The sequence below is a fragment of the Apis cerana genome, linkage group LG9 (assembly GCF_029169275.1).
Source record: "Apis cerana isolate GH-2021 linkage group LG9, AcerK_1.0, whole genome shotgun sequence".
In the NCBI taxonomy this organism is placed as follows: domain Eukaryota; kingdom Metazoa; phylum Arthropoda; class Insecta; order Hymenoptera; family Apidae; genus Apis; species Apis cerana.
This window is the reverse complement of record NC_083860.1, coordinates 5316576-5342657: the sequence shown is the minus strand read 5'-3', so window position 1 is coordinate 5342657 and position 26082 is coordinate 5316576. Positions and strand designations below refer to the sequence as shown.

Sequence of the window (26082 nt, the reverse complement as noted above, 5' to 3'; positions counted from 1 at the left end):
TAACAATTTTTTTTTTAAACACGTCAATAATTTTTTAGCTTTGCGCATGTTTTGGGCGGCTGTCGATGGGCGATCCGCCAAACAACGGTCCTCCTACAAATTTTCGTGAAATTTCGCACGAGAAATTATATATCGATTGGGATATGTCGTTTCCCTTGTTGCATTTATGTAAATCTTCCCCTTTCAAACGATGACAGGACATAGATATCTATTATTTTTGATTTATGATGTATTATTCACGGTATAAAATGAGATATATGAGAAGAAGTGCGCTTCTCGTTGTGAAATGGGAAATAAGAAGGAACAATTCATCGATCCAAATAACGTATATAAAAACTACGTGTTCTATAAATAATTAATAACGAGAAATATTCATTTTCGTTTAAATCTTCAAAATGTTGCACGAACGAGTGAAAAATAAAACGAAATATCCAAGGAGCAAGACACTTTGAGCGGAGAGATAGTTGGGCAATGTCGTAAATGCTTTAGTGGAATATAATGGTCTGGTACTAAAATACAGATGACTCGACTATTCCTATTGCTTTGTTGAATTAGTTATAATTAAACCCGGGTTTTAAGCCCGTCTACAAAATTATGAAACAAACTAAAATTTATCATTTGAAAAGAAAAAAGTATCCACTGAAAAATCTAATTTATTCGTGGCAAAAGTAATTGAAAAATGTAATTTGTTTCACGTGATAAGTGTTGCTCACTCTGAGAAAGCAAGGAATTTTTGTTTGAAAGATGATGGAACCCTCCACGATTTTTCCGAGTGCGAATCTCTTATCCAAAGATATTTTGGCATACAAGCGGGATGCATCTTAAATGCTCATTGCGATCAGCTTAAGCTCCATCACCTGCGTGCCATATTTTGTAAGCCGTTACGAATAATCTTACGAATCTTTTCCCTTCCTCCAACATATCGTAAACAAGGAGATACAATTTTTTATCGTTTAAAAATTAGAAGAACGGTAAATTTACTCGATTATTTCAGGTCGTTCAGATGGCATATAATTTCCATTATTTGCATTATTGTACGTAGGAGGAATTAATTTTCGTTTACATTGCATCTTGTGAAGAGAGGAATTGAGTGTTTACGATTCAAGGAACTATATTACTATGTTATAAGTCTTTCGCTGTTACTCGAAACACGCAATCTTGTATGCCGTTATGGTTTAACGAGAGAATTATTACCAGACAGTTTATTCGTCCGTTTATTCGTCAGATTATTCTTCTGAAAATAATAATAATAATAATAATAATTTTGAAGCAATATAAACGTCTCGCTTTAAAGTTTCAATTGTAAATCGTAAAAGATAAAGCATAATTTACAACGGTATAATAGATACATCAAGATGAATCATTAGCTTATACGAACAATTCTTATTGTTGTTAAATTTAGCGTGATTTTTATCCCTTAATAGATTCGCTCAGTTTCGTTGAACTTTCAGTTCTCAAAACTCTATTTCCAATATTTTACATCTCGAATGTAAAATCCAAAATAGATTTGCTTCAAAACCGCATCGTACAAAAATCTAAAACGTTTCCTCTCTAAATTGTTTTCTTAACTGAGAATTAAAAACAATATGAAATTTTCTATAAAAATTAAAAGATACCAATCCTTTCCTACATTTTTTTCTTTTGTCCAATCACCCTCCCTCTCTCGCCTATGATCCAAAAGACGGATATTTTCGCACGGAAGTAATATAACGCCTTAAACGAATCCATCTCTTCGAAAAGAAAAAGAAAACAGGAGGAGGAGAAGCACGCGCGCGATTTTCCGCGACGGTTCGTCGGGGTACGTCAAAGCGCATGACATCTGGCACTGAAACTCACGGGCACAGAAATAACACGGGGAGAAATGAAGAGAAAGAAACAAGCCGCGTTGCGCAATCGAATTTACATACATCTCGCCTCGTCTCCGCATTTTTTCTTCTCCTCCTCCTCTTCTCTCTTCCCTCGTCACGATTCATTTCTCGAGTTCGTCCAAAGAAGGGCGGATCCCTCTTCACGATGACAAATTATCGGCTGATAATTCGTTAATTCGACACCGAATACAAGGTTTAGACCCGTTGGCATGCATCGACGCCGTTCTGGCACCGATTCCCTTGGCTCTGGTCGTGGTGTGCGTTTCGCTTTTTGCCCCGATCGAATCATTCTTTGACAGGTTTCCCCTCGTCTAAATAATTCGATCTTTTTTGATTCGAATCCTTTTTTATATACATTGATCGATTGTGTTCATTTTTTTTAAAAAGAATAAAGTCTCTCTCTTCCTCGACAATCATTCGTTCCCCTGACGAATAAAAGAGTATCGATGTGCCTGGATATTTAGGGGCGAGAGTAAGATGGCGGTATTTGGACCCGTTTCCGACGGCCAGCGAAGAAAATCCGGCGAAGAATTTCTTCGATGGCCAATAATAATATTGACGCTATACAGGCCGATGAAAAAATAAAGCGGAGCCAGCTGCTGCCGGATTGTTGAACGTGGAAAGCGTTTCGTTCACGTTTTCGAGCGTTAAAAATACGAGCAAATTTATACTGGGGGGTAGATTTTTATCCGGGGAACATTCCCTGGAGAACGATTCCGAGTTAAAGCGATGCTCCTCCTCTCCTTCTTGGGAGGGATTCTTCCTTCTTCCCTTTCATTCTCTTCCTGATGAGAGAGAGAGAGAGAAATTATTCGCTAACGAGAGAGCGGAGTCCCATTTCGAAAGGCGATTATAATTCTTAAGGTTATTATAATTCTTTCTATCTCGATGGTGTGCAAGATTCTCTGAAGCTTTGATCTCTGAAGATTCTCTGAAGATGTGAGAGAGGAATAAACCGTTGCACCGTTTATTTGCTCGAGAAATGTTTCACAGCCTCTGTGCACTCTCGACGGTGATGGCCTCGATGTACTCCTTGCTTCTTTCATTGTTTGCCATTGATTGAGTGCCAATGACTTGGTGTGGACGGTGCGAATTTTTGGAGAAAATCTTTTTCCCTTCTTCTTCTTCTTCCTCGTTCGAAATGATTATTATTATTTATTATTTATTATACTATTTTTAGTGGAAGAAAAATTTTAGTTAATTATCCTTCGTTTAATTCCTCTTTTCCATCCCTAAAACACAAGTTAAAGATTGACAATTGTTCTAAAATTTCAAAATATTCTTTCCATGTTTCGAACACGTTTAAATCGAACGAAAGAAAATAAAAATATTGTTTCGGCTCTATTCAGAACAAGATATCTCAGAGTATGTTCTTCCAACAAACTCTTGGGAATCGATTTTGAAAACTTCTTTTGCCACTTTCTGGTGTTTGCTTATGGAGGCGTAGACATCGAGCGAGACATGCGTGACAGAGAAAAGATTCTTTTCTTTAGGGTCTTTGATCTTCTATCCCGGTAAAAGAGCCGCTGTTCCCATCCCGTTTCGTAAAAATACATACGCGAACAACAGTGGCCGCTATTTCGACTCGGCCGCCGCTGGATCGATTCACTGGAGATATTTTCAGATTCTGGGCGACCTTGGACGATGAGAATACCCCGTACTTCCCTACTTCGTTCCGAATGTCACCGCGTTTCGCGAGGTAAAAAAAGAACCACGGCGAAATCTTCCTTCTTCTTTTTATAAAATGCTTAACATAGATCGATGATTTCGATGGGGGATGAAGATCGAGGAAGTGATAAACGGATATGAAAATTAATATTAAGATATTATATGGTCTTTAGTGAACAGGAAAGTCGAAATTGGTGGCCAATAATTACATATACTTTGCTATGTGTGAATTATTTAAGAAGAAGAGAAAGAGTGTTTCGATCCTTCTTTCTTTAACACCGAAAATACATCGTAAATTGTTATTGACTCGTGTAATGGAGCGGATATCAAGGAAAAAAGGCTATATTTTAAAGGGAAGTGTATGAACGATGAAGACGTACACGGTCCATCTTGTATTATTTTCCTTTTGCACGTTTCTCGAAATCCATCTGGTTTTATTTATCCCTCCTTTAAGATTTAGACAATTTAATAGCACGCGAGATGTACGATCGTGCGAATATTTATTTATATTTTCATTGGAAATTGAAAAAACAAGAAAAAAGAAGAATGAAATTTAAACTCGATCGATTAAATATTTCACGTTTGATGTATTTTTTTCCAATAAAAGGTATTTTTTAATTTTTCACCAAAGCGTTCGCTCGTCTCTCGAAATCCTCGTCGAATGTTCTCGATGCATTAAGTTCGGATACCGGAAGCGCGCGGGGTACGTCCAAAGTTTAAATAGAATAGAAGAAATCAACAACGGAGCGAGTGCAATGGGTGCAACAGTTTCTGTCGTCGATCTGGGTTGGACATAAATAATCCAGGGTGTCGATCCGATTTAAATTTAGCTCGTTAGCCAACGAATCGGAGGAGCTTTGGCCGGCAAATCGATCGCGGAAATTGCTGCGATCGAAGACGAAGACGACTCGCCGATTCGTTTACGATATACTTTTCTATTTTCTCCCTTTACAACTTCGAAATTTCCAACGGCAAAATTGGATTTCGCCATCTGATGACTCCGTGATGTAAATGTGAATCGAGACTAAACAAGATCTCGCGCTGTTTTCGACCATTCGCGATTACGAACTTCAGTTTACAGCGGAATTGGCTTCCTTGAAATGTTTACTTTATCGCGCGCTTTTTGAATATTGAAATTTTCTTTATGGGTCGATAGTTGATTTTGAAAGGAAAGAATCTTTGAAATCTTTTCGAAATAATTGGGGGGGGATAATTGGAAGAATTTGGAGAGGAGATGCATCGATTAAGGTTGATTGATTGATATACGCGATGGGGATGAATCGGCGATAATTTACGCGTTTTCGTGTAATGGGGCACGAATAATGGATGTAAATGGACGTACAACGTTATGTGGAGCAGTGGGTTAGGTTTGTATCATTGACATTCAGTTGGTGAAACATTTGCATAAATTTCTCATTCTCGGTGTACATCACGCGCACATTTATCTCTGACATTCGTGACTATCGTACAATGGTTCGTGATTGTAAAATCTACGTTCCAAGGAAAGAAACAGCTGTTTCCCTTTTCGAATTCGACCAGAACGTAGATACATAACGATTCGATATTTCTTAAAAAAAGAGAAAAAGATTTCAAATTCACTCCTTCACTTTTTCACCTTCCTATCGAATAAAACAATATAATACGAACAATATCTCTTTCTTTCTTCCTTCCTCCCGTTTCATTTCTTTTTCAACTTACTAAACCATCCCACGATATTTAAACGTGTTGATAAATATTCATCAATACACCCATTCCTTTTCCTTCCTTTCGTGAAAAGCGATAAACCCATCGACACGCACAATCGATCGAATCATCCCATTCTCGAGTGCCCCCCTCTCATCGACCACAATAAAAGTTTCGATTGGCCTTTGACTACAATGGAAATTTCCTTCTTTCCCTCGCCTCACCTTACCTTCACGCGGCGGAAGTTTGCTTCCATTATCGGCTGCCCGCACCACGAATACGCTTCCAGGTATCGTTCGCCGCGCGATGAATTCGAACCGCGATAAAAGGAGGGGGAGGAGGAGGAAAATAATAAAATTCGCGGCGCGTCGCAAGTGTTTCCAAGCTTTGCCAACCAGCCACGCGAGGGGAACGGGAGGGATTTCGCTCTTTGTCGTGTTTTGGCCGTGGGCTAACCGAGGTCGAGTCATTTTTCTTGCCTTGCGGGCTCGTGTTCCCTTTCGGGGACGACGACGTGGCGCAGATATAATTTCTTTTTTTTTTTTTTTGTCTTGGATCGAAGATATTTTCTTTTTGCCTGCTCGTTTGGATCGGTGGGAAATTTGGTCGAAATTTGGTACGAGACTCGTTCGAGTAAAAGTGTATGTTAAATAGTTTTTAGAGTATATTTTTAGAGATTGAAATTAATAAAGGTTGGAAAATAATTTTAACAATTGAAATTTTCTTTTACAAATGTTTCGAGATGAGCGAAATTTCGAGTGGAAATATGGTTATACAAGAGGAGATGCCAAAGAATCATTCGTGTAAATATCCAATTGAAGTTTGCAGGAAACCAAAAATCCGCGGAATTCACGCGCGAATCCGGTTCCCCCGCACGAATGGAATCCGTTTCCCAATTCAATTCCGTTCATTATTCTATGTTCCGATGTTTCGCGATATTTCATTCTATTAACTATTAAATGAGATATTATTAGTATTAAATACTCATCTTATAAAACCTTTATTGTTATGCCATATCGATCCAACGTAATATAATTCGTGTATTCTATTTTCGAGAAGAACGCAAAATTCAATTGTTAATAATTAACAATCGCACTTTGATATCGCGGTAATCACGGTAATTTTTAACCGATAGTAAGTTTCAATTCGAATAAAATGCGTCGAGGATTTATCAAATATCGAACGCTAATTTTTATTTAATCACCCTTCCAAATTTCGCGAAAATAAAAATGATCGAAAAACGTAAAGTAAACGTAAAAGAGTGATTTAGAGATAACTTGTAAATTTCTCTCCTGCCGACCCCTGCTGATTTGTGATCCACTCGCACACCGTATCATATTTCAATCGGGACGAAAAGGACTCAGGTGATGGAAAGCTGCACCTTCGACTCGACATTTCTCCCTCGTTTGTCCGCCGCACGTCCACGTCCGCGGACGGAGATCGAATTTTTGGGTTAATGGCACGCCCGTGTCGCAGTATTTTCACATTTCAGCTTAGCATTGAAGAACACGCACGGGTATCGAACGCGAAAAGCCTTGCTCCGTATTCCGCCGCCGAAATCCATCTCGGAACCCATCTCATTCGTTATGCGTCTACGTCGCTTCCCTCCCTCTCTCTTTCCTTGTGGACGAAATTAATAGACCCTGAGAATCCATTGGCCAAAGTGTCTAATGTCGTCGAGTGGGCTGAGCGACAATTAGATTCTCGCGATCGTTCGATCATTCGTCACGTATCGAGATTTTTTCACAGTGATCCGAGTCGAAGAAGTTTGATTTTGCGGTGAGATGGATAATATGTTGCGTACCGATAGATTTATAGATTTTTTTTTTTTTTGAGAGAGGATCTTTTGATTTTGTTATTGCACGATAATATATACAAAATTTATCTTCTCCAATTTGGAATACTTCCCTGTACTTTCTTCTTTTGTAAGAGTAAAATCTCGATTATCGAGAAATAGACGGGGGAAAGGTATTTATTAGTCTCTTTCGTAACTGCACCGTTTTAATATCTCTTTTAAAAGTATCGAATTTATTCCTTTATGAACGCATCTTAGAAGCAGTTCTTCCATTATTCAGAATTTCAATAATAAATGGAAAATTTCAAAGTCCGTATAGAAAAGAAGGAGAGAAAAATTCATCCCTTTTCTTTTTCACGCAAGTTTCTGTGAATTAAAAAAAGGAAAAGAGAGGGGGGGAGAAAAAAAGAAGGGAAATAAAGCACCGAAATTTTTTTATCAAACTCCGGCTCGTTCGATCGATTAAACGATACCCGATCATTTAAATCGCTCGAATCGAATCGAGGCTCGTTGGTTCCGATAAATTTCATCGTTGAACAGGCACACAAGCTTCTGCTCGGCCTGTGATCACGATCACCGGACCAGTTTGCCACCCACGCGTGGGAAACTAACTCGTGAAAAGGTCACTCGCGTGTACTTTTCCCTCCGGTTTCGTTACGACGTATTGTTGTTTGCATTGCCACGTGCAATTAATTAACCGGCATTCTGGAGCCGGGTTGGTGTTTCGTGTAAAAAAGAAAAAAAAAAGCGCCGTGAATTGGGAAACGGTGCTATTTCCTTTTTTCTTTTTTCTCTTTTTTCCTTTTACGAGGAAAGGAAAACAGGGATATATTATTGCTATATAATATGTCGCAGGAATGCATGGAAAATGGCTTGACAATAAATGTTGCATGGTTGGTGTGGTAAAGAAACGTTTGTTTGTTTGTTTTCTTTTTTAGAAATGAAATATCGTATTGTTGATAACGCGGTTGTTATACGTGGTAATGATAAAATATTTTAAATATAAATTGGAAGATAAAACGATTAATCTGTAATTATCATATATATATTGTTAATTATTAACAAAGTTTCATCCGTCGAATCTCTCCTTTGAATATTATAAAAATGAAAAACTTATATCTTCTTTATTCAAAATGAAGTGAATGACAATTGAATTTCAATCGAGCGTGATTTTCTGCGTATCAATAAGCGTATTAAGAATGATGAAACTCACTCCATGAATAAATTTCACGAATAAATACATACATATATTCGGTTAATTAATTTTAAATTTCGCCCACGGTTTCCGATAATAATACTAATGAAATACAGTTCAATTTTTAATCAGGTTTAATAAATTTGTATATGATCTTCGAATGTTATATAAATATTTTTAAAAAAAACAATATATATATATTGTATGCATAATGGAACTATTAAAAGATATCATTGAAGTTATACAATGAACGTTAACAATGAATATAAATAAATGGACGAGTTAATTTTGCACTTCATAGGCTTCTTGTCTCCTCTATTTTTAACTCTTCCTTTATTGAATCTTAATCAACAAACTTCTCATTCAAGAATAGAATTATTTTCTGAAAGTGTTTTTATCGCGTTACAATCATCCTGAATAATTATAATTCGAAAGAAACTATTGAAAATAACTCTATTTATAGATAAACTGCGTCATACAATTTAAATGTAATAAAACGAGTTAATTTAATACTTTATAAATCTCTCGTCTCTTCTTACCTCATCGAATTTTCGTTCGACAAATATATAATATTTGCACGAAGAAGAAAATATTATCTCTGTATCTCTAACACTTGCTTCCATCCATCCAACTTCAATAAAGCCCTTCATGCAATCCAGCCTTTTCTTCCGCGAAACGTAATACTTGTTATTAGCTGTCATCGACGCGAATAAACGACGGCATTTAAAATGACATTTCAGCCTGTGGCTATAATTTACCATCGCGAAGCAACCGATCGTGGGTGGAAATAAGTAAAAAAAAAAAAAAAATCTCGTTAAAAATATTTTTAAAAATGCGCGCGCGCCTGAATGAAACGCTTGTTCAACTCCAATGTGAGTTCCACGATTTTTCACGATGGAGCAAAGAGAAATTTCTTGAAAATTCACCTCGGACAATGCCCCTCTTTCACTTCTGCATCTCTTTCTCTCGTTTATTTGGAATCGGCCTTAGCCAACCCGATTCTCACGTTTGCAATTGCAAATTGTTCATCCATGTTTCGACCATTTTCCATTTTCCTATGGAGGGGAAGAACAGAAGAGTTCTGGTGAAAATTGTACATCGATACTCGAACTGGATTCACTTGTTATATCCTTTTAAATTTTTGATAAATTTGTTCAAGTGGCACGAGAATTGAATTAGATAAGTAAGAATATTTTATATATTTTGATGCGTTTATTCCGTTGTTTGTTAAACAAATCGAAGACAGCCATTTGTCATTACACTTTGCGGTATCTTCATTTGGCCATCCTTCAAACGTTTAATTTCGTTCTCTGTTTACGCGATTAGATACTAATAATAGATTTATTGAGTTAATGCACTCTTCCCAAACGCTAATGTCGTTTATAAATAATATTATAAGTAGATAAATCGTTTCCACGTTTTTCGCATACCGTTTTTCGCGACACATTCACGAATTAAGCGATAAACGTCAAGTTTTGAAACATAAATCGCACCACAGAAAATAGTAATTTATCATATATGTAATAATTTCTCGAGAAACCTTCTCGATGTAATCGATACAGGATGATAGAAACGGGAAAATTGAGATAAAAATCCGTTTCTCGAATATTTCTATTCCTCTTCGCGTATCGTTATACACGATTCCATAAATTCTTTCCAATTCCTTTTAAATTTCCCACTCAATTCTTCCCGATCTAATTACAAAAACATACGAAAGACAATTTTACTCGAAATTCTTTCGATATCCATCCAATGTTTCCCCCTGCCCCGCATTAAATACATAATCTCTATGCTAATAAGCGAGCCGTATTATAAACAACTATCATCGAAAGCTGTCATCAGGGAAATCTGCATTTCGAAACAACAACGAGAGCGACAATCTCGTCGACGATTCGAAATACCCGAATTTTTTTATTTCTATCTTAAATGGCCGCGCACGAAGCACTGGCGGCAACATTGTCGTTGATCCATCGCCGTGAATAAGAGTAGTAAAACGCAACGAGAATAATAATACTCTCGTTGATATTATTTCAAGCTTGTAAACAAATCGTTACAACCCGGTTGCCTGGATCTCGAATGATATCACCTCGAAGACTCGAGAAGTGATCTCATCGCGTCTACATACTTGCAGTAAGGAATAGGAATAATGGAAACGAAATGTTGCGAACGCATCTCTGTAAGTATCGTATTTTCTCTCGTTTGCATCTCGCGGCAATATTCTTCTTTAGATTAACACGTCTCGTTGCGTCACTTTTGATTGATGACAGGGATTTGCGCTGTTCGACATTTTGTTTCCCTGATTATTTGCTCGTTACTTGTTCGTTTATTGTTTATGCGGTATTTTATGGGCTGTGAAGTTGATTGTTTCGCGAGGTATTATTTTCTTTTTTATAATGAGAGATAAAATAAAGATTCGAGATATCGAGGAGAGCTAAGCGTTTTGAGAATATTTGTTTTTGATTGATTAAAATATCTTGATATTTTTACCTTTCTTAACTAATTGATCGATTCGTTTCTTGATCATTAATTCTTTCGTCCTTTGATCCTTCGAGAAAGATTTATTTCGTTAAAAAGAAAAAGGAAGAAATATTGCGAATTTATATCGTTGTATGTACAAAACATAGTTTAGAACAACTTCGTTTTTGTTTTAAAGTGAAAGCTCATTAGATAAGACTAATAGCTGCTGGTGGTTTACGTCAAGAATCCATTAAGATTATTTAACTATCCATTTTATGCTTACATTTCATGTCAGAAATAAATAAATTTAAGTTTTATTCAAAATGTAAACTGGACAGATTGAATAATTATTATATATAATTCGTTTATTATAAAAGAAAACAGAGCAAACGATTCTTTTAATTTATTTCACAAACCAAACAAAAATAAAACCACCCTTACATAATTCCTCTTCGTGCACATCTACCTTGAAGCCAACGTCAAAAAAAACCCGCATTTATCCTGCTCAAACCGGGGCATACACCGGCTTAAAAATCCTTCCAACGCGTTCAAAGCAAATCGACTCAAAAAAACCTTTCAACCTTCAAAGCAACCCTCTCTAAAAGTCATCCGCGCATTAATAGATTTACAACGAAATGAAAATTAGCATACACGTAGGTCCACGTTCCATGACAATTGGCACAGCAGCCGCGCTGTTAAATGCAAATTGCCGCGAAAACGGGTTAAGCTGGTCTCAATGGCGGATGTTCTTAATTGCGGCCCCTGGTAACGATTACCACAGGTTGCGTTTTTTCCGAGTGAAAACGGTGCCCAAGGCAGCAAGAAAAGCAAGGTTTGTTCGCGTACGTATACGGGGCCAGTGAAAGTCGTTTTGAACGAATTCGTTGCCGGTTCGTACACTTCCCTAGCGAACGTGTCGCGCACAATACCACTACTACCGATGCTCTTGCCTCGGTCCTCTCATCGAGCTTCCAGCATAAAAGTCAGTTGTTTAGTAGCGCTCCAGCTCCAGAGGCCTCGTCTTGGTTCGCGTGCCATTCCTGCGTGTCTTCCCTCTAATCTGACTCTATTCGGTGTCGATATTTATTTCATCTTTGGGATACCTGGAACACTTTGATGTGAGTATTATGTTTATTATGAGTCCTTGTGTTTATTATACATCGAGAAAGATCGTGATAGGAAGATTAGGAAGAAGATTTTGTTCATGTATTTTAAAAAGAGGAGAAATTCTTGTGGATTATATTTTAATTTTGAGAAAAATCTTTCGATTGTTTTTCCGTGAAAAATATATACAGTACAGGAAAATCATTTGCAATTTTGCCATTAATGGAAAAAAAATAGAATTCAAAATTAATAATTCTGAATGAAGAATGATCGAAAGGGTAGGATCGAATTATTTTCTTCGAATAAGTATCATCGATATTATTTTATTTCGAAATACTCGTTTATTCCATTATCAGAATATTCATTTGTATTGCGACGTACATATAAATCGGGATATCAATTCACAAGATTCATCGTGTGTACGCGTTGAAATTTTAATCATTCGTGAAATATTCGCGTAGTAATAGAATATCTATTATTCGTATTAATAATAGGAATAATAGTTAATTAAAGCAAATAAACCGTAATATTATAGAGATCTTAATAGAATGCACGAACGATAAAGATATTCGATTAGGCCAATATTTAAACAACAGATTTCGTACAATGAGGATTTGGCTCCCCATTATATTCATAATTACGTTATATATCGTCCCATATCGCGTTCAATAACGTTTATAATATAATGTATGATATATTTCTTTTAGATTTATTTTTATATTTAAATTTTTCATCGTTGATAAATATTTGTAAGTATTTATCAAATATCGTAGGATATTGTAAAAAGGAAGAGTTTTATAAATTATTACGTATATAGATTAGAAAAAGGAAGAAAAAAGAATTCTGACGTCATCGTTGTTAAATATTCACTGAATATTTTTTCGCAAATAATTATCATAATGCGAAAAAATGACTAAGCTTTCTAAGTGTTTATTTTTAACTACGCGTTTCGTTTATTTTTTGACTCTTTACCACCAAGTTTCGCAAATATTTATGTAAATTAGAGAGATAACAATCAAGGAATGTCTTTTCTTTTCATTCTTTTTTCTCTTCACTATTAAATATTCTTTATTATGCCTTCGGATATTGCATTCTTTTCTATTTCTTCGGAACAATTATTTCATAAATATTCAATTTCTTCTATTCTTTTTATACCAAACGTCACAATAAACTTCATCTCACAGATATTTCAAAAATATTTTCCATACCTTAATTTCCATGATAGATCACGCTTCCAAAAAAAAAAAGAAAAGACAAAATATCTCATTCAATCCCTCCCCTTCCCTAAAAACACAATTTTCCATTCTATTTTCAATTAATTACTCAAACATAGTTACGTTCAACACCTATATAAAAGAAACCTTGAGGCTCGCTAATTAACAATGCAATGTTCGATCCAATCTCATCCGCTTTCGCGGTTATCGCAGCGATCTACGAGACAAAATAGCTCGCGATTAATCATATTGCAACAAACGCCTCGAAACGCTTTGTGGCCTCTCCACTGTGGTGAGGATTTTCGTTTATTTAATTTCCGCAGTTGGACGAGTCAACCGCGTGTTATTATTAACCGAAACGAGTATTTTCCGCGTTCTACGGCTCGCCTCGATACGCACCGTGTACCGATCCATGATCCACGATAAAACGTGCACACCCTCAACTCTCTGGCATGGGTGTATGTCACGTAGCGATGCCGGAAGATCGTGTCGAGCATCGCTGACCTACGACAACCGACTTGGTCCTGGCTAATGAACTCTCGCTCGTGGGTGATGGTGATGAATAGATTAGGGATATTTTACGTGTACAGAGTCTTCTTTTGTCACGATGGATGTGGTATAAATGTGGGGAATTAAAGAAGAGAAAAGGTGTAGAACTAGGAAAAGTTGTGATGGAGAATATCGAAGAAGATTAAATAAATTATCGGTTATCTGTAATTTAAGAAAAAATTAACTGTTGCAATTGAGTTATCGAAAGATGGATGATTTTTGATAAAGTTATGTCTGATATATCCGTTAAAAAATTGAACAATGAATAGATGAAAAATATCGTAGTGTGATTGTTTTTTAAAAAAATTTTCCTCGCGAGAATATCGTCGATTTTATTTTTCAAAGGAAATGATGCCTGCCTGACATTATTATCTGAAATACTTGTTTACTTTCCGATATTTATGGAAGATTATTGCGGGTTAATCCATTAAATACTGATGATAAAATGACATAAGATTTTAAGATTCAATAAGCTCAATATCATCAACCTTTAATTTTTATGTCATTCACAAAATCATCTTCGATATTTTCGTTCTTTTTTTTAAATGAATATTAATAAATATCAACGATTAAACAAATTTTGTTCGTCGTGAAAAAATTCCAACATAAGATACTTTAATCATACATAATAATTGATAATGATCTAAAGTTATTTCGTCGAAGAAGAAAAATGTTTCACAAGTATTTTTCTTGCGACTAATCGTTCCAACTTTCGATTAAAGTATTTAAGGCGACACACTTCCGCCCATAAAACACGTTAATAGACGTGACCAAGGAGAACGTATGACTTAATGAGAATTAGTAAAACCAATTATATCATTGGAAAATTCCTTTCTATTTCTTTCACCGAGAGGCATTATATTATTTACTATTTAATCTACTATTATTTACTATTTATTATATTTTCTTAAAACTGAAAATTATTTTATTGTATTTTCCACCAATTGAATTTTTCGATTCAATTTTATTTACTTTCAAAAAATCAGAAATTATCAGATATATGGATCATCGGAATGTCAAAGAATTAGGAAACTTGATTTAAGAAATAATTTTAGAAAATCTAAATGGTTAAAATGTCGAATTTGAAAAGTAATATTCAAAATTCCAACTGTTTTCGCGCCATTGCGCACGCACGATCATCACCGCGTTGTTTGAAAAAAAGAGAAAAAACATTTAGAATTTTAGTTTTTTTTCTTTTTTTTTGAATTGCTGGTAAATCGAAAACTCGACACGATGGCCCAGATCTCGAAAGAAATATACTTTCACGATTACGACCTTTGCATACAGGCCAAATGTATGTATGCTCAAGTCGGAATTGTTGGCCTGTCGCCAATCAGAATCCTTTTGACCGGAAATCGATTCTTGTTCCCAAAAATTATATTAATTGCACTTAATCCTGTCATTAATTCCGTCAGAAATACGATTTTCATCTTTTAATCTGGAAATATCCCAAATTCCCATTCATTAATCAATTTTATTAATTCTGAGAGTATATTTAAACTTTTGTTGAAATTTCTTTTTTGAGAAATAAGGCTCAAAGAATCTGATTATAAATATATTTCACCCGGAAAAATAATCTAATTTTTTTCCTATTACAATTAAATCTCTAAAGATATTTTAGAATATTCAAAAATCTTTCGATATAAAATAAAACTCGAGAAAATCCAAACTATATACCCCCTCTTCTATTTTTCAACATAAACGAATAAAGCCATATCTTAAATCTTATATAAATTTCTTCAATCGATTCGTTCATTATCGTTCAAATATTCAAAGAAGAAATAAAAAAAGACTCTAAAACGCCATTTTTCATCCTCGTCATCGAGCAAGCGTATTCCTGCTGGAATGAAACGTTATAATTAATTGACCACGAGGCTGCAATTAACGAGCCAATTAACTTTTTCAAAGTCAAAACCAATTAGAAGATCGCCCGAAGAGAAAGAAAAAAAAGAAGACGAGGAAAAGGAAATGATACACGATGATCGCGTATCCATCTTTCGATAAAACGCTCGAACGCTTGTAGCGATCTTCGAGCTTCGTTTGCAGAGTAACGGTCGTTAAAATCCACGCGCCCGTGACGGATGCAACAACGGTTCCTGTTGCAGGATGAGCTATTTCCAACCGGGCAACAGTTTAGCCGTTATCTATCTCACGCGAAACAACAGGTAGCACAGTGCTCGATCGATTCTATCACCCTTGTTGTTGCATAACAACAATTCTGAAATGGCCGATGGCGCTTTGAAATTAGAGACGAGTTTCGATTCTCTCTCTCTCTCTCTTTCTTTTTTTCTTGGTTAGATTGATTTTGAAATTGATTTGCCAACAGATGTAGATATTTGAATAATTGAAATTGGAATTGGTTCGAGACAACGTTTCGAGATCAGAGATCGGAAATTGATTTTTTTCTCTTCGAGCGAACAAATCAAACAAATTAAATGATTCGAAAATTAAAATTGAATCGGTGGTACGATGCTTGATTTTTAGACGTTCATTTTGGATCGAGAATAACTTTCCACTTTCCACTAAAAATGAGGATTCTTGCAAAGAAATTAGGAAAAGAGATTAAAAGTGACGGGAACAGGAAGACTCCTTTTTTCTGTATTTGGTCACATCTCCAGCCAACTTTTCGCGGGGGGAGATCGAACTTAATCTTTGCTACAGCTGAGAATCTGTTATGGAGAAAGACACGAAAGGATTCGAGTTTCTACGCATAGAAATCTAAGTCGATCCGGTCGCGTGCTACGCAACGCACGGAGAAATCATGATTGCATGTCGCGAAACTCTCAGACGATTCCTTAGAGAATAACGGAACGACGTATACTCGAGATATTAACATTAAATTACTCTAATTTTAATCGAGGAGGAAAGTACGCGGAAGACAACAAATCTAGATGACTAGTATTTCCTTGAGTTGAGAAATGGTGAAATAAAACTAGCGATTACGTGATTTTTTTTTTATTATAAATAAAAAGTATTTATTTATCAATTTATTATCAATTTCGTCAAATCAATATTTCGTAATCGATATGGATTGATAATCTATAACATTATCTAGTATTTATCTAATATTTACATAGCCATATCGTAAATTACGCACATATTCGTAAAAATAAAATAGTTAACACGATTTTTCTTTTTTCGATTTTTTAGATAAACCTTGTCGTTCTATTTCGATGTATTTTAAATTGACTTGCAAATACATTACGCGTGGGTGACGAATAATTGTGCTTAGTGATCGTTCCCAAGGATATCATTGATCCTCAATAACTCATGCGAGTAATACATGCGAAATCTTTGTGAAGTATCATCTAGAAATATATTCCAACATTATTTATGCAAAAATTAACTTCGAAATTCTCGAGAATCTAAGTTTCGCAATTACCTCACTGATATATTTTATCTCGATTCTTGTTGCTCCTTTTATCGATAATCGCCGATTAATTTTGTTAATTGAGCGTTAATAACTTTGTATTCAAAAAAAGTTGAGAGTCATAGAGCGAATTATTAATCTCTTAAAGCATTAACGTTTCGTAGTCGGTGCATTTTATAATTTGAAGTGTGTATAATAGAATATAATAGAATGGATGAATAGTTGTATCATTTAAGATTCTCTCACGAGATTCTCTCTTATGAAGAAGAAATCTAATGGAGCCATTTTATTGACTTAATAACTATGATTTCCTTGAGATAAACTTTAATAAAAATTCAACGTCCTTTTGAGAAATTGTACGACAATCTTGATTCCTGAGAAAGATTCCTGAGAGGTGTATCGAGATGTGTACTTTCAGAAAAATCTTTATAAACCTGAAATTATAAATATAATTTATATCTAATAAATCTGAAGATCCTGAATCAATTTATTGTTTGCCCGGCAATTTTAGAGCTATTTAAAATTACATTCATTGTATATTGAGCTTTATTAAACTTGATTAACTACATTCGTGCAAAATTTGGGGCAAAAATCTATAGAATACTTTTCTATTCAATTTTTTCCCACTATCAATCTTAATTATCAAATTATTTATTTGTATTTTTCTACTTATTTTTACTTAATATGGATCTTTTACTCTTCTTTTAAATAAAGAAACAGAGAACTCAAAGAGAAAATAAAAACTACATCCAGCTCAAAGGCTACACAAAAGCAAGTACTTTTCCTTTCAACAAACGTACACTTTATGCAACCTTTATACCCATATTCAACTGAAAACCGCGTCAATTAACACAGTAGGTCATTTACGTCTCACGGTAAAGTCACGTTAATTGATGGTAACTGGTTCAAAGTGTATTAAACGCGTTTTCCTGGAAACCGACCGCCGCTTCTTTCGAACTCCTTTATGCACGATGTCGCGGATCCCGCGCCGTCTAGCTGAAAATGCCAGCTTTGTAGACTCGTTACGCGCTCTTTTGAGGAAACACGAGCCCCTAATTGCGGGCACGAGCCATTAGCACGGGTTGCCAACAAGCAGGATGGATCGTCTCGATTGTGACGCTTGTTCTGCGATCATTACCGATACCGAAATCGACCTAATTTCGGCACTTTGGCGAAAAACTTTAGCTCGCAGAATGCGAGCGGAAGTTTCGAAACCGATGACAGCCACGTTGGGGTGAAACGAACGCGTCGTGTTGCGATGCAAAGTTGGCATGGGTTCCGGGTTACGTTTATAGCCAATGAGTTTTGGGATGATGGGGTTGGAGATTCGAGAACTTCTAATGTGCAAATTTGAATGATTGAGCTATAATTTTTATTTTTGCTGAAAGCTTTTTCCATTTTCATTCGACATTCTTATTCTTGTGAGTTGAGATGATAGAAAGGAAGAAATGAAAGTAAGAACAATAGGAAATTTATATTTCTCCTGTCTGAGAAAAATAATTGTATATAAATAGACTATCTGAAACAAGTAAAGAAAGAAAAAGTATTATATTTAAAGGCATACGAAGAAAATGAATAATTGGATTTGCTTTTATAATTAGGAGATGAAAATAAATTGATGATCAACATAATTACCTACTATTAATATCTTCATTTAAAAATATCGACTCTTCCTGCCAATTCACGATTGATTTAAACGAGAAGTTGATACAAACTTCCTGTCTTATATCATATCTAATCTATTAGCACATTTTTTTCCAAATTTATGTTGCTCTGTAACAAAACTTTTATTAATTTCTTTTATTATTTTTTCAAGAAAAGTTGTTCTAATTATTATATCAAAGATTTATATACGCAAAGATTTATATAAAGATTTATTCTCACCGATATCATTCCAAGATTACCATAACCAGTGTTATTGAATCGTTAAAAGTTTCCAGTTTAAAAGATTTCACCCTAAGTTTATAGTATTTCCCCGACCAAGTAACTCGTAAACGTGTATATTTCTTAGAAACTAGTTCGCGTATACTTTCCTCTCCCTGATTCAAACGATCCAAGTTTTCCAAACGGATGAGACACGAATTTCCTCCGCATCGAATAAAACGTTCGTGAGGATCGATGCGATATATTATAGCTTTCTGGACGAGCATCAAGAGGCTCGCTTTGTTTTCGTTATTATTAGAAACAGTGACATTCGTGGGCATCCAAATTTCGCGCGTGAAATTGATATTATAGAAATTTTTCCTGTATTCTCGAGGATCGATTCCATGTTGCGTTTTGCTCTTCTTTATTTTCACTCTTTTTTCTTCTTTTTTTTTCGAGAAGCTTTCACACGAAGATTCTTTCGCCAACACGAGTCCGTTGTGTGGCATAAAATTATGATCCGAGCGGATGGAAAACGATTCGCCTTTTTTCGTGGCCGTGAAAGTAAGCCAGAGTGGTTTTCGTTCGGTTACACAGAAATAAACCTGCCAGGAAATCGTACAAATTAATTAGCGGGCAGATTTCTCACTGGCAGTGAGAGCATATCAATGGATTTGGAACACTGAAAGTTTCATTCTAGATCTGATCGTTCGATATAGCTTTTAATTGATCGTCTTGTTTGTGTTATCTTCGCGGTTATTCAACGATGAAATGACGAATAATATTTGCATTGAAAGAGAAGAGTGTACCGTGTTCAATGGGATGTTCCCGATTGCGTCATATCCAGGGAAAGAGTGTGGTAATAATTTGATACCGGTTGCATCCTCTTCGAAAATTGCATAAGTCGAGGATTGCGTATGAGAAAATAGAGAAGTAGCGATGGAGCGAAAATGATGAATAAACGATAAATTTGGTTAGGTTACGATTTCTATGTAATAGCGTAATTACATAGAATTGTTGTTATTGTTAAAAATTTTAGTAAATATATTTATAATATATTTCTTCTCTTTTTAATACAATTTAATTTTATATATATATATTGTATTTTATATTCAATGATATTTGATTATAAAAATTATCAAAGAAAACTAGAATGTAACTAAACAATACGACTTACTTTTAAAGCGACATCTATAATATTTGCAATCCTCAAGAATCTTGATCATTCGTTTAACATGAATTGTTATTTATCTTTAATCAAACTATTTGTTTTATATATTTATATTAACCACTTATAAGTCGCATATATAAAAAGACAAAGCGAAACGAGGATTCATTGTAGAAGAGCAAGAGGTTAAGTTGTCGTATTCCTGAGCGCAGGGGTGTAATCGTTATTAATGCGGGCCTAGGTCACGGGCGACAGATCGTCTTTGGAGGCGGTTAGTTAGTTCGCGGGAAGGCCAGTGGCCGCGCTCGCGCTCACTATAAATAATCATGGCGCAGGGATGTCCAAGTATAGACCGTTGGGAGTGTGCCAGCCTGCGAGGAGGCCTCAGCTATTTTTGAGGCTGTCGCCGCTACGAGCGCTACGACGTGCGATAGACGCTCTCTAATCAAAACTGCACGACCGAGGAACGACAGAGATGGCCGCTCTGTCTTTTCCGACCGAGAACCTCGGGCCTGCGCAATACGCTCCCACCTTGCACACAGAATTTCCCCACTCTTAACCGTCTACGCCGATTACCGGTCTTTGCACGACCTTGAGTAGAATTGATTTATCGCGTTAATTATCCCAATGTTATACCGGTGGAGGGTGTTTCGTGAAATTCTTATCGATTACAATGTTGGGCGTGTTCCGAAGACTGTTCCTGTTATATTGTGTCATAATCGGAATGTTGTTGTCGATTATTTAATATCTTAACAGGCGGATGATTTTCATTGGATAATCAATTTATTGAATCATACGATTTAAAATTATAGTATTACGTTGATGCGGATAATAATCTTGTCAGGATGAATAATTTTTTGAACATGAATGAGGTTATTGTAAAGTAACATGTATACTATCAATTTTATTATTTTAGCACAAAATGGTTTTTTATCTTAAAGAATTGTTTGTAATTTAAAACACAGTGTTGAATAAATTCATATAAAACCAAAAATGGTAAATGTTTGCTCAACTTTTCACAATTTGCGAATCTTGTACGTATATGGATGTGTTTTGAAATAACCGCCATTGCTGCTACATTAACGTCAATACCTGCGCAACGCTAGACGCGCAGAAACTTTCTCCATGGGTTAGCATTTTATATACTTTATTCAAACTAACACTGTACTACGTTTATGTCAAACGGTTTAAATTGATAATTGAATGAAAACTTTTTTATTATTATAAGTAATTATCAACGTTAAATAAATACTTTTTATATTTTAAAAATTATTTTGTATCGAACGGGTATATAAAAATCTATCTTAATAATTGCGAAAGATAATTTGAATCATTCCACTTGTTCTTTATTCAAATATGGTATAAGCGTCAAAGGGCGCTGCCGCAATCAGCCGCAATCGGTGAACTGGTCAGTGAAGTGTGCGTCTTGCGTGAGAAGTGGGTGAGGTATTTGATTGTGAACGATTCACCTAATTTTGCATTAAAGAATTGTCATCGGTACAGCTGATTATTATAGAAGATTTGTCAATAGTAAGTTTCATTCTCGTTTACATGTTAATATTTCGAAAACAGTCGCGAACCTCTGTTTAGCGTGGGTTGTCGATTTGGCAAATGAGTTGTCAATGAAAATCGATCCCAAATTATCTGGGGCAAAGGGCATCAGCCGCATTGGACATTTGCCGAATTTAAATGCAACTTGTCGATTTGCTGATCGTTCGATCAGGAACATTGCTTGCGTGTACTCTTGAGCGTAGTGATGAACGTATTCCGTGACGAAATATCTCATCGCTGATATTAGATACGAAAAAATATACATTATTCATTGTTTCTTGTTCAGCTTTGTAATAGTCTATTCAAGGCTGTTTTTGTCATTCGTTTGTTTTAATCGTCCAGTGAACTTCACACATATCTATTTATGCAAATTTAAGGAAAGTGAAACTAATCATTAATAAAAATATTTAACAAATTGTTTAAAAGAATCGAAATGATTCTTTGTATTTAAAAAAAATAGTGTCTTATAACAATATATAGTGTAATTTTATATTGCGAATGTGTTAAAATATTAACATATATTAGCAATAATAACAGAAACAATTTTATAATATATCTTATTTTATAAGATAATCACATTAATAAGTTAATTAATAAAATGTCACGGAGATACTCTTTAGTTGACCAAAAATCATGGAAAAATTTCCAGACATCTTCATCAACCAAGACAACCACAATGACAACTGCAGCAAAGTTATATGGCAAAGATTTGAGTGAATATGATGATGTGGATGTGGATGATTTATTGGCACAACTTACCCCAGAAGAAATTAATATACTAGCTAAGGAAGTGGATCCAGATGTAAGATAATTATAAATAATATATTTTTAAGTTAATTAAGTTTGATATGTAACAATTGATATATTATATTTTTTATAGGATAGCTTTATGCCACCATCACAGCGTTGTAGCTATGAATGTGACAAGAGTCCTACAGGACCATTAAATCGTAAGAAACTCATTGAACATATCAACAAACAAGCTTTAGAAACACCGGATAGACCTGAATTAAAGCCTTATGTACCTGGTGTAATAAGAGGCAAAAAGGTATTTTGAATATTTTTTTTATAAAATATTTAAAATTATTAATGATGTATATATTTTCATTGCATATCTTTAGTGGGTTCCACCTCCTCAAGAAACAACAAAAGAAAAAGAAGCAGAAGAGCAAATTGCTATTGATCTTGGAGAAGAATATGAACAAGCATTATCTAATGCTACTCAAGAAGAAATTATTGATCTTGCTGGTAGATATATTTATATAATATATTTATATAATATTTATCGTAATATTTATTGTAATGTTTAATGTAATCTTTTTGTAGCTATTCTTGGATTTCATTCCATGATGAATCAAGATCAATATCATGCTTCTCTATTAAATTCTGGCCAACCTGTTGGTTTGGGTTGGGACGGTATAACAAAAGCTAGTCAACCAAAACCTTACCCAATGGAACCTCCCAATGATACAGATGTTGATGCTACTATTAAGCAAGTTAGAGAAGATGATGTTTCATTAATTGATTTAAATTGGAATAATATCAAAGTAAGTATATAGAATTTAATAATTTCAAATCCATAAAAATTTAATATTTGTGATTATAAATTATTTTGCTTTTTTTTAGAATATATCTGATGAAAAATTTATTCAATTATTCGAAGGATTAGAGATAAATACACATCTCGAATCTCTAAGTTTAACGAATGTGGGACTCACTGACAAGACTGCACAAAGGTTGGCAGATGCCTTAGAAAAAAATTCGACGCTCAGAGTACTCAAGTTAGTATAATGTTTTTTATCTATTTTATATTATATCTACAATCATTATTTTACAAATCTATTACAAAATTACAATTTTTTAGCGTGGAAACAAACTTTATAAGCCCATCTGTGATAGTAAGGCTCATCAGGGCATTGCTTAAAACGAAATCAATAGAAGAATTTCGATGTTCGAATCAGGTAAAATATTTTACATATTTATAACTATTAATTTGAATAATAATTTATTTATTAAATATAGAAAACTATATTTCACAATTATTTCTAATATCGTACATTTATATTTAATATATAGAGGTCGCAGGTATTGGGAAATAAAATTGAAATGGAAATTACACAATTGGTAGAACAAAATCCAACATTGCTCCGACTTGGTCTTCACTTGGAATTCAACGATGCTAGACATCGCGTAGCTGCACATTTACAACGCAACATTGATAGGAGTAAGTACAATATATTTGTATGTTTAAATATTTCGTTCGTATTTTCGATCATATTAAAGTATTTTTACTCATTCTCTTAAGTAGGATAAAAAAAATTATTATTAGTTTGTTTATAAATAATATATATGTAGCACTTTAGATAAATTGATCGTTTATCATTTCAATAATACTCGTCAATTATATCACCTTCTTATCTTTGATCTAACTTTATAGTTGCATCAGAGATATCATTTATATTATATAGGTCGATTAATATTTTTTTTCAGGTATAAATCAAAGTTTTTAAATTAAAAAATTATTTCTATTCATTTTATGTATTTGTAATGAAAAAAATCTTTACAGATGATTTATTTATCCAGAGATATATGCCACATTGGAATCGTATTCTTTTTTTGATTCTTACACTTTAAAAAGATGTTTTCTCCTTTTTCCTCATGCTATAGCGATATTCATACTGTTAATTTTTCGTTTAGATGGGAGCAATTGTATGGGGGACCATGGAGATCATATGACGAAATGCTTCTAATTCTTCCGAATCTGCTTCGTAGTCTTTCATAGCGCTTTATTAGCACATCATCATTCATCCATTCATCCTGCTAAATTCATTTATTATTTTTCTAGCTAGTGATATAGAGGTAATTATGAGATCCTAGAATGTATCCATTTTCAATTGATATTTCTTTATCTCTTTAACATCTTATTACAATTTAATTACCTCTTTCATATATCCTTCATTGAATTCCGACCTATTTCACATATTAGAAAGATGTTGTACCTAGAAAATTCATCATATAATTTATTCAAATTTTCAGTTGAGTATAAAATGTTAAAATAAAAACATTATATACGGTATGAATCCATTTTAAGTTGATTTTTTTTTCAATTATTGCTTATATACAATTTATTTAACAGCGGAATAGATAGAATTTGTGATGTTCATGCTTTTGTGCAGTTATGCTTCGTTTAATCTAATATAGAATACGATCGATATAACAGTATTAGTGTAGAGATATATATTCGAACATATATTTTTTTTTAATCACGTACAAAAATATTTTTGCTTATTCTCGAATATTGAATCGAATATTAAATCTAAAATAAGAACAACAAAAGAAAAGCAAATCATTCTAGGTTCAAATCTTGCTTTATATTCACCTTGCAGCATGCTTATCTTTCCATTTGATGCAAGCTTTTTATCTTTTTTTTTCATTTCACCATATTCACATTCATCTTATAATTATATAAATTATTAAAAATAATTCAAATGAACATGTGGAACGCTTACATTAGTTTCCATTTGAAAAGCAATCCATCTTCACTATCTGAAATCGTTAGATTATTAGTTTGAAGAATTTTAACGAGTTATTTATTTTACCAGTCTGTCGTGTGGCACGCGCGAAGCAAGAGGCCGGTGAACCTGCTAAAAGTTTCACTGTCCCAGTAGGTGGTGTAAGAAAGGAATCGTAGCGCTGATTAGCGCAGTGAGTAGTATTATTTGTTAAAAAAGAAAGAAAGGAAACAATTCCTATTCTCAGATTAATAATTTGAAAACTTGTCTATATTGCCTGATTTTCTTTTCTTTTTCTTTTCTTTTGATCCATTTTCATAATGTCGAATGTAAGTGAATGTCCAAATAAAATGATATCCATGAAAGATAAATTCAATTCTTTGCTTGTGATTGTCCACTTGTTATTTGCATTTTGTATCGGTCCAATTAAAATCTTTCATAAATAAGTTTTATGATTATTCTTGCAATTGTTTTAAATCAATAAATTTGTTTATTCTCTACACAATTAAGTAACTGAACTTATTACTAAAATTGGCAAACATGTAAATTAATGTTTATAATATTGAATATTGGATATTAAGATGAAATGCAATATTAATCATCAAGTTATTAGTATCTAATAATTAAATCAATGCAAAATAATTATACGAATTTTAGAACCAGTTGTAATAAATAAAAATTAATATTATCTATAAACAATTATAGCAATTTATGCACCATTGATTATGGAATCAGTAATTGAGAGGAAAATTTTAATTTTAAAATAATTTAATTTAAAAAAAGACGTACTTTGTACTTTTTCATTTTAAAATTCTTTTCTACTAAACATTTTTACAATTATATTATTAATATCAGTAGTAATAAAAATTAGTCTCTCATTGGTAACAATTCATGTATTCATCGCACGATTTTATTTTAAGTTGCTCGCATTATCCTTTCCCTCATTTCATCTCGTTGTGCATGCCTGCTAAAAGCAATGAAAATAAAAAGCATAATGCATAAGAAGGTACACAAATAGAAATAGGGCAATCCATTCGAACTCGAGCGAATCTTTTAATACCGTTACTAATTGACACTATGAATAC

General features: G+C 34.1%; 1 protein-coding gene and 1 long non-coding RNA gene across 21 annotated transcripts in view; one reads left to right on the top strand and one right to left on the bottom strand.

Annotated features, from left to right (window-relative positions):
* The window catches only part of LOC108002673 (tropomodulin), a 219951-nt gene that overhangs the window by 34659 nt on the left and 159210 nt on the right, over nucleotides 1–26082 (top strand). For 14 of the 19 annotated variants that reach the window (XR_009831073.1, XR_009831070.1, XR_009831069.1 and 11 more), the window contains exons 2-8: nucleotides 22135–22287; nucleotides 22366–22533; nucleotides 22607–22733; nucleotides 22812–23032; nucleotides 23112–23266; nucleotides 23350–23446; nucleotides 23562–23709. Coding sequence is in view for 12 of the 19 variants with exons in the window: in XM_062079109.1 (XP_061935093.1) it covers nucleotides 22135–22287; nucleotides 22366–22533; nucleotides 22607–22733; nucleotides 22812–23032; nucleotides 23112–23266; nucleotides 23350–23446; nucleotides 23562–23709 (1069 nt within the window). In the remaining 7 variants the exon portion in view is untranslated. Of the gene's footprint in view, nucleotides 1–10958; nucleotides 11785–22134; nucleotides 22288–22365; nucleotides 22534–22606; nucleotides 22734–22811; nucleotides 23033–23111; nucleotides 23267–23349; nucleotides 23447–23561; nucleotides 23710–24182; nucleotides 24488–25087; nucleotides 25369–26082 lie in introns of those variants that run through there. The other 5 variants (XR_009831072.1, XR_009831067.1, XM_062079108.1 and 2 more) reach the window with 5 other exon arrangements.
* LOC108003238 (uncharacterized) lies at nucleotides 5785–21344 on the bottom strand. Of its 2 annotated transcripts, XR_003699135.2 has the most exons (6): nucleotides 19944–21340; nucleotides 18788–19371; nucleotides 18539–18676; nucleotides 17704–18422; nucleotides 16916–17337; nucleotides 5785–16841 (listed from the first exon to the last, which is right to left on the bottom strand). It is a non-coding gene; the product is annotated as an uncharacterized LOC108003238 (long non-coding RNA). The 2 variants fall into 2 exon arrangements; XR_009831075.1 differs by having other exon boundaries at nucleotides 16916–18422; nucleotides 19944–21344.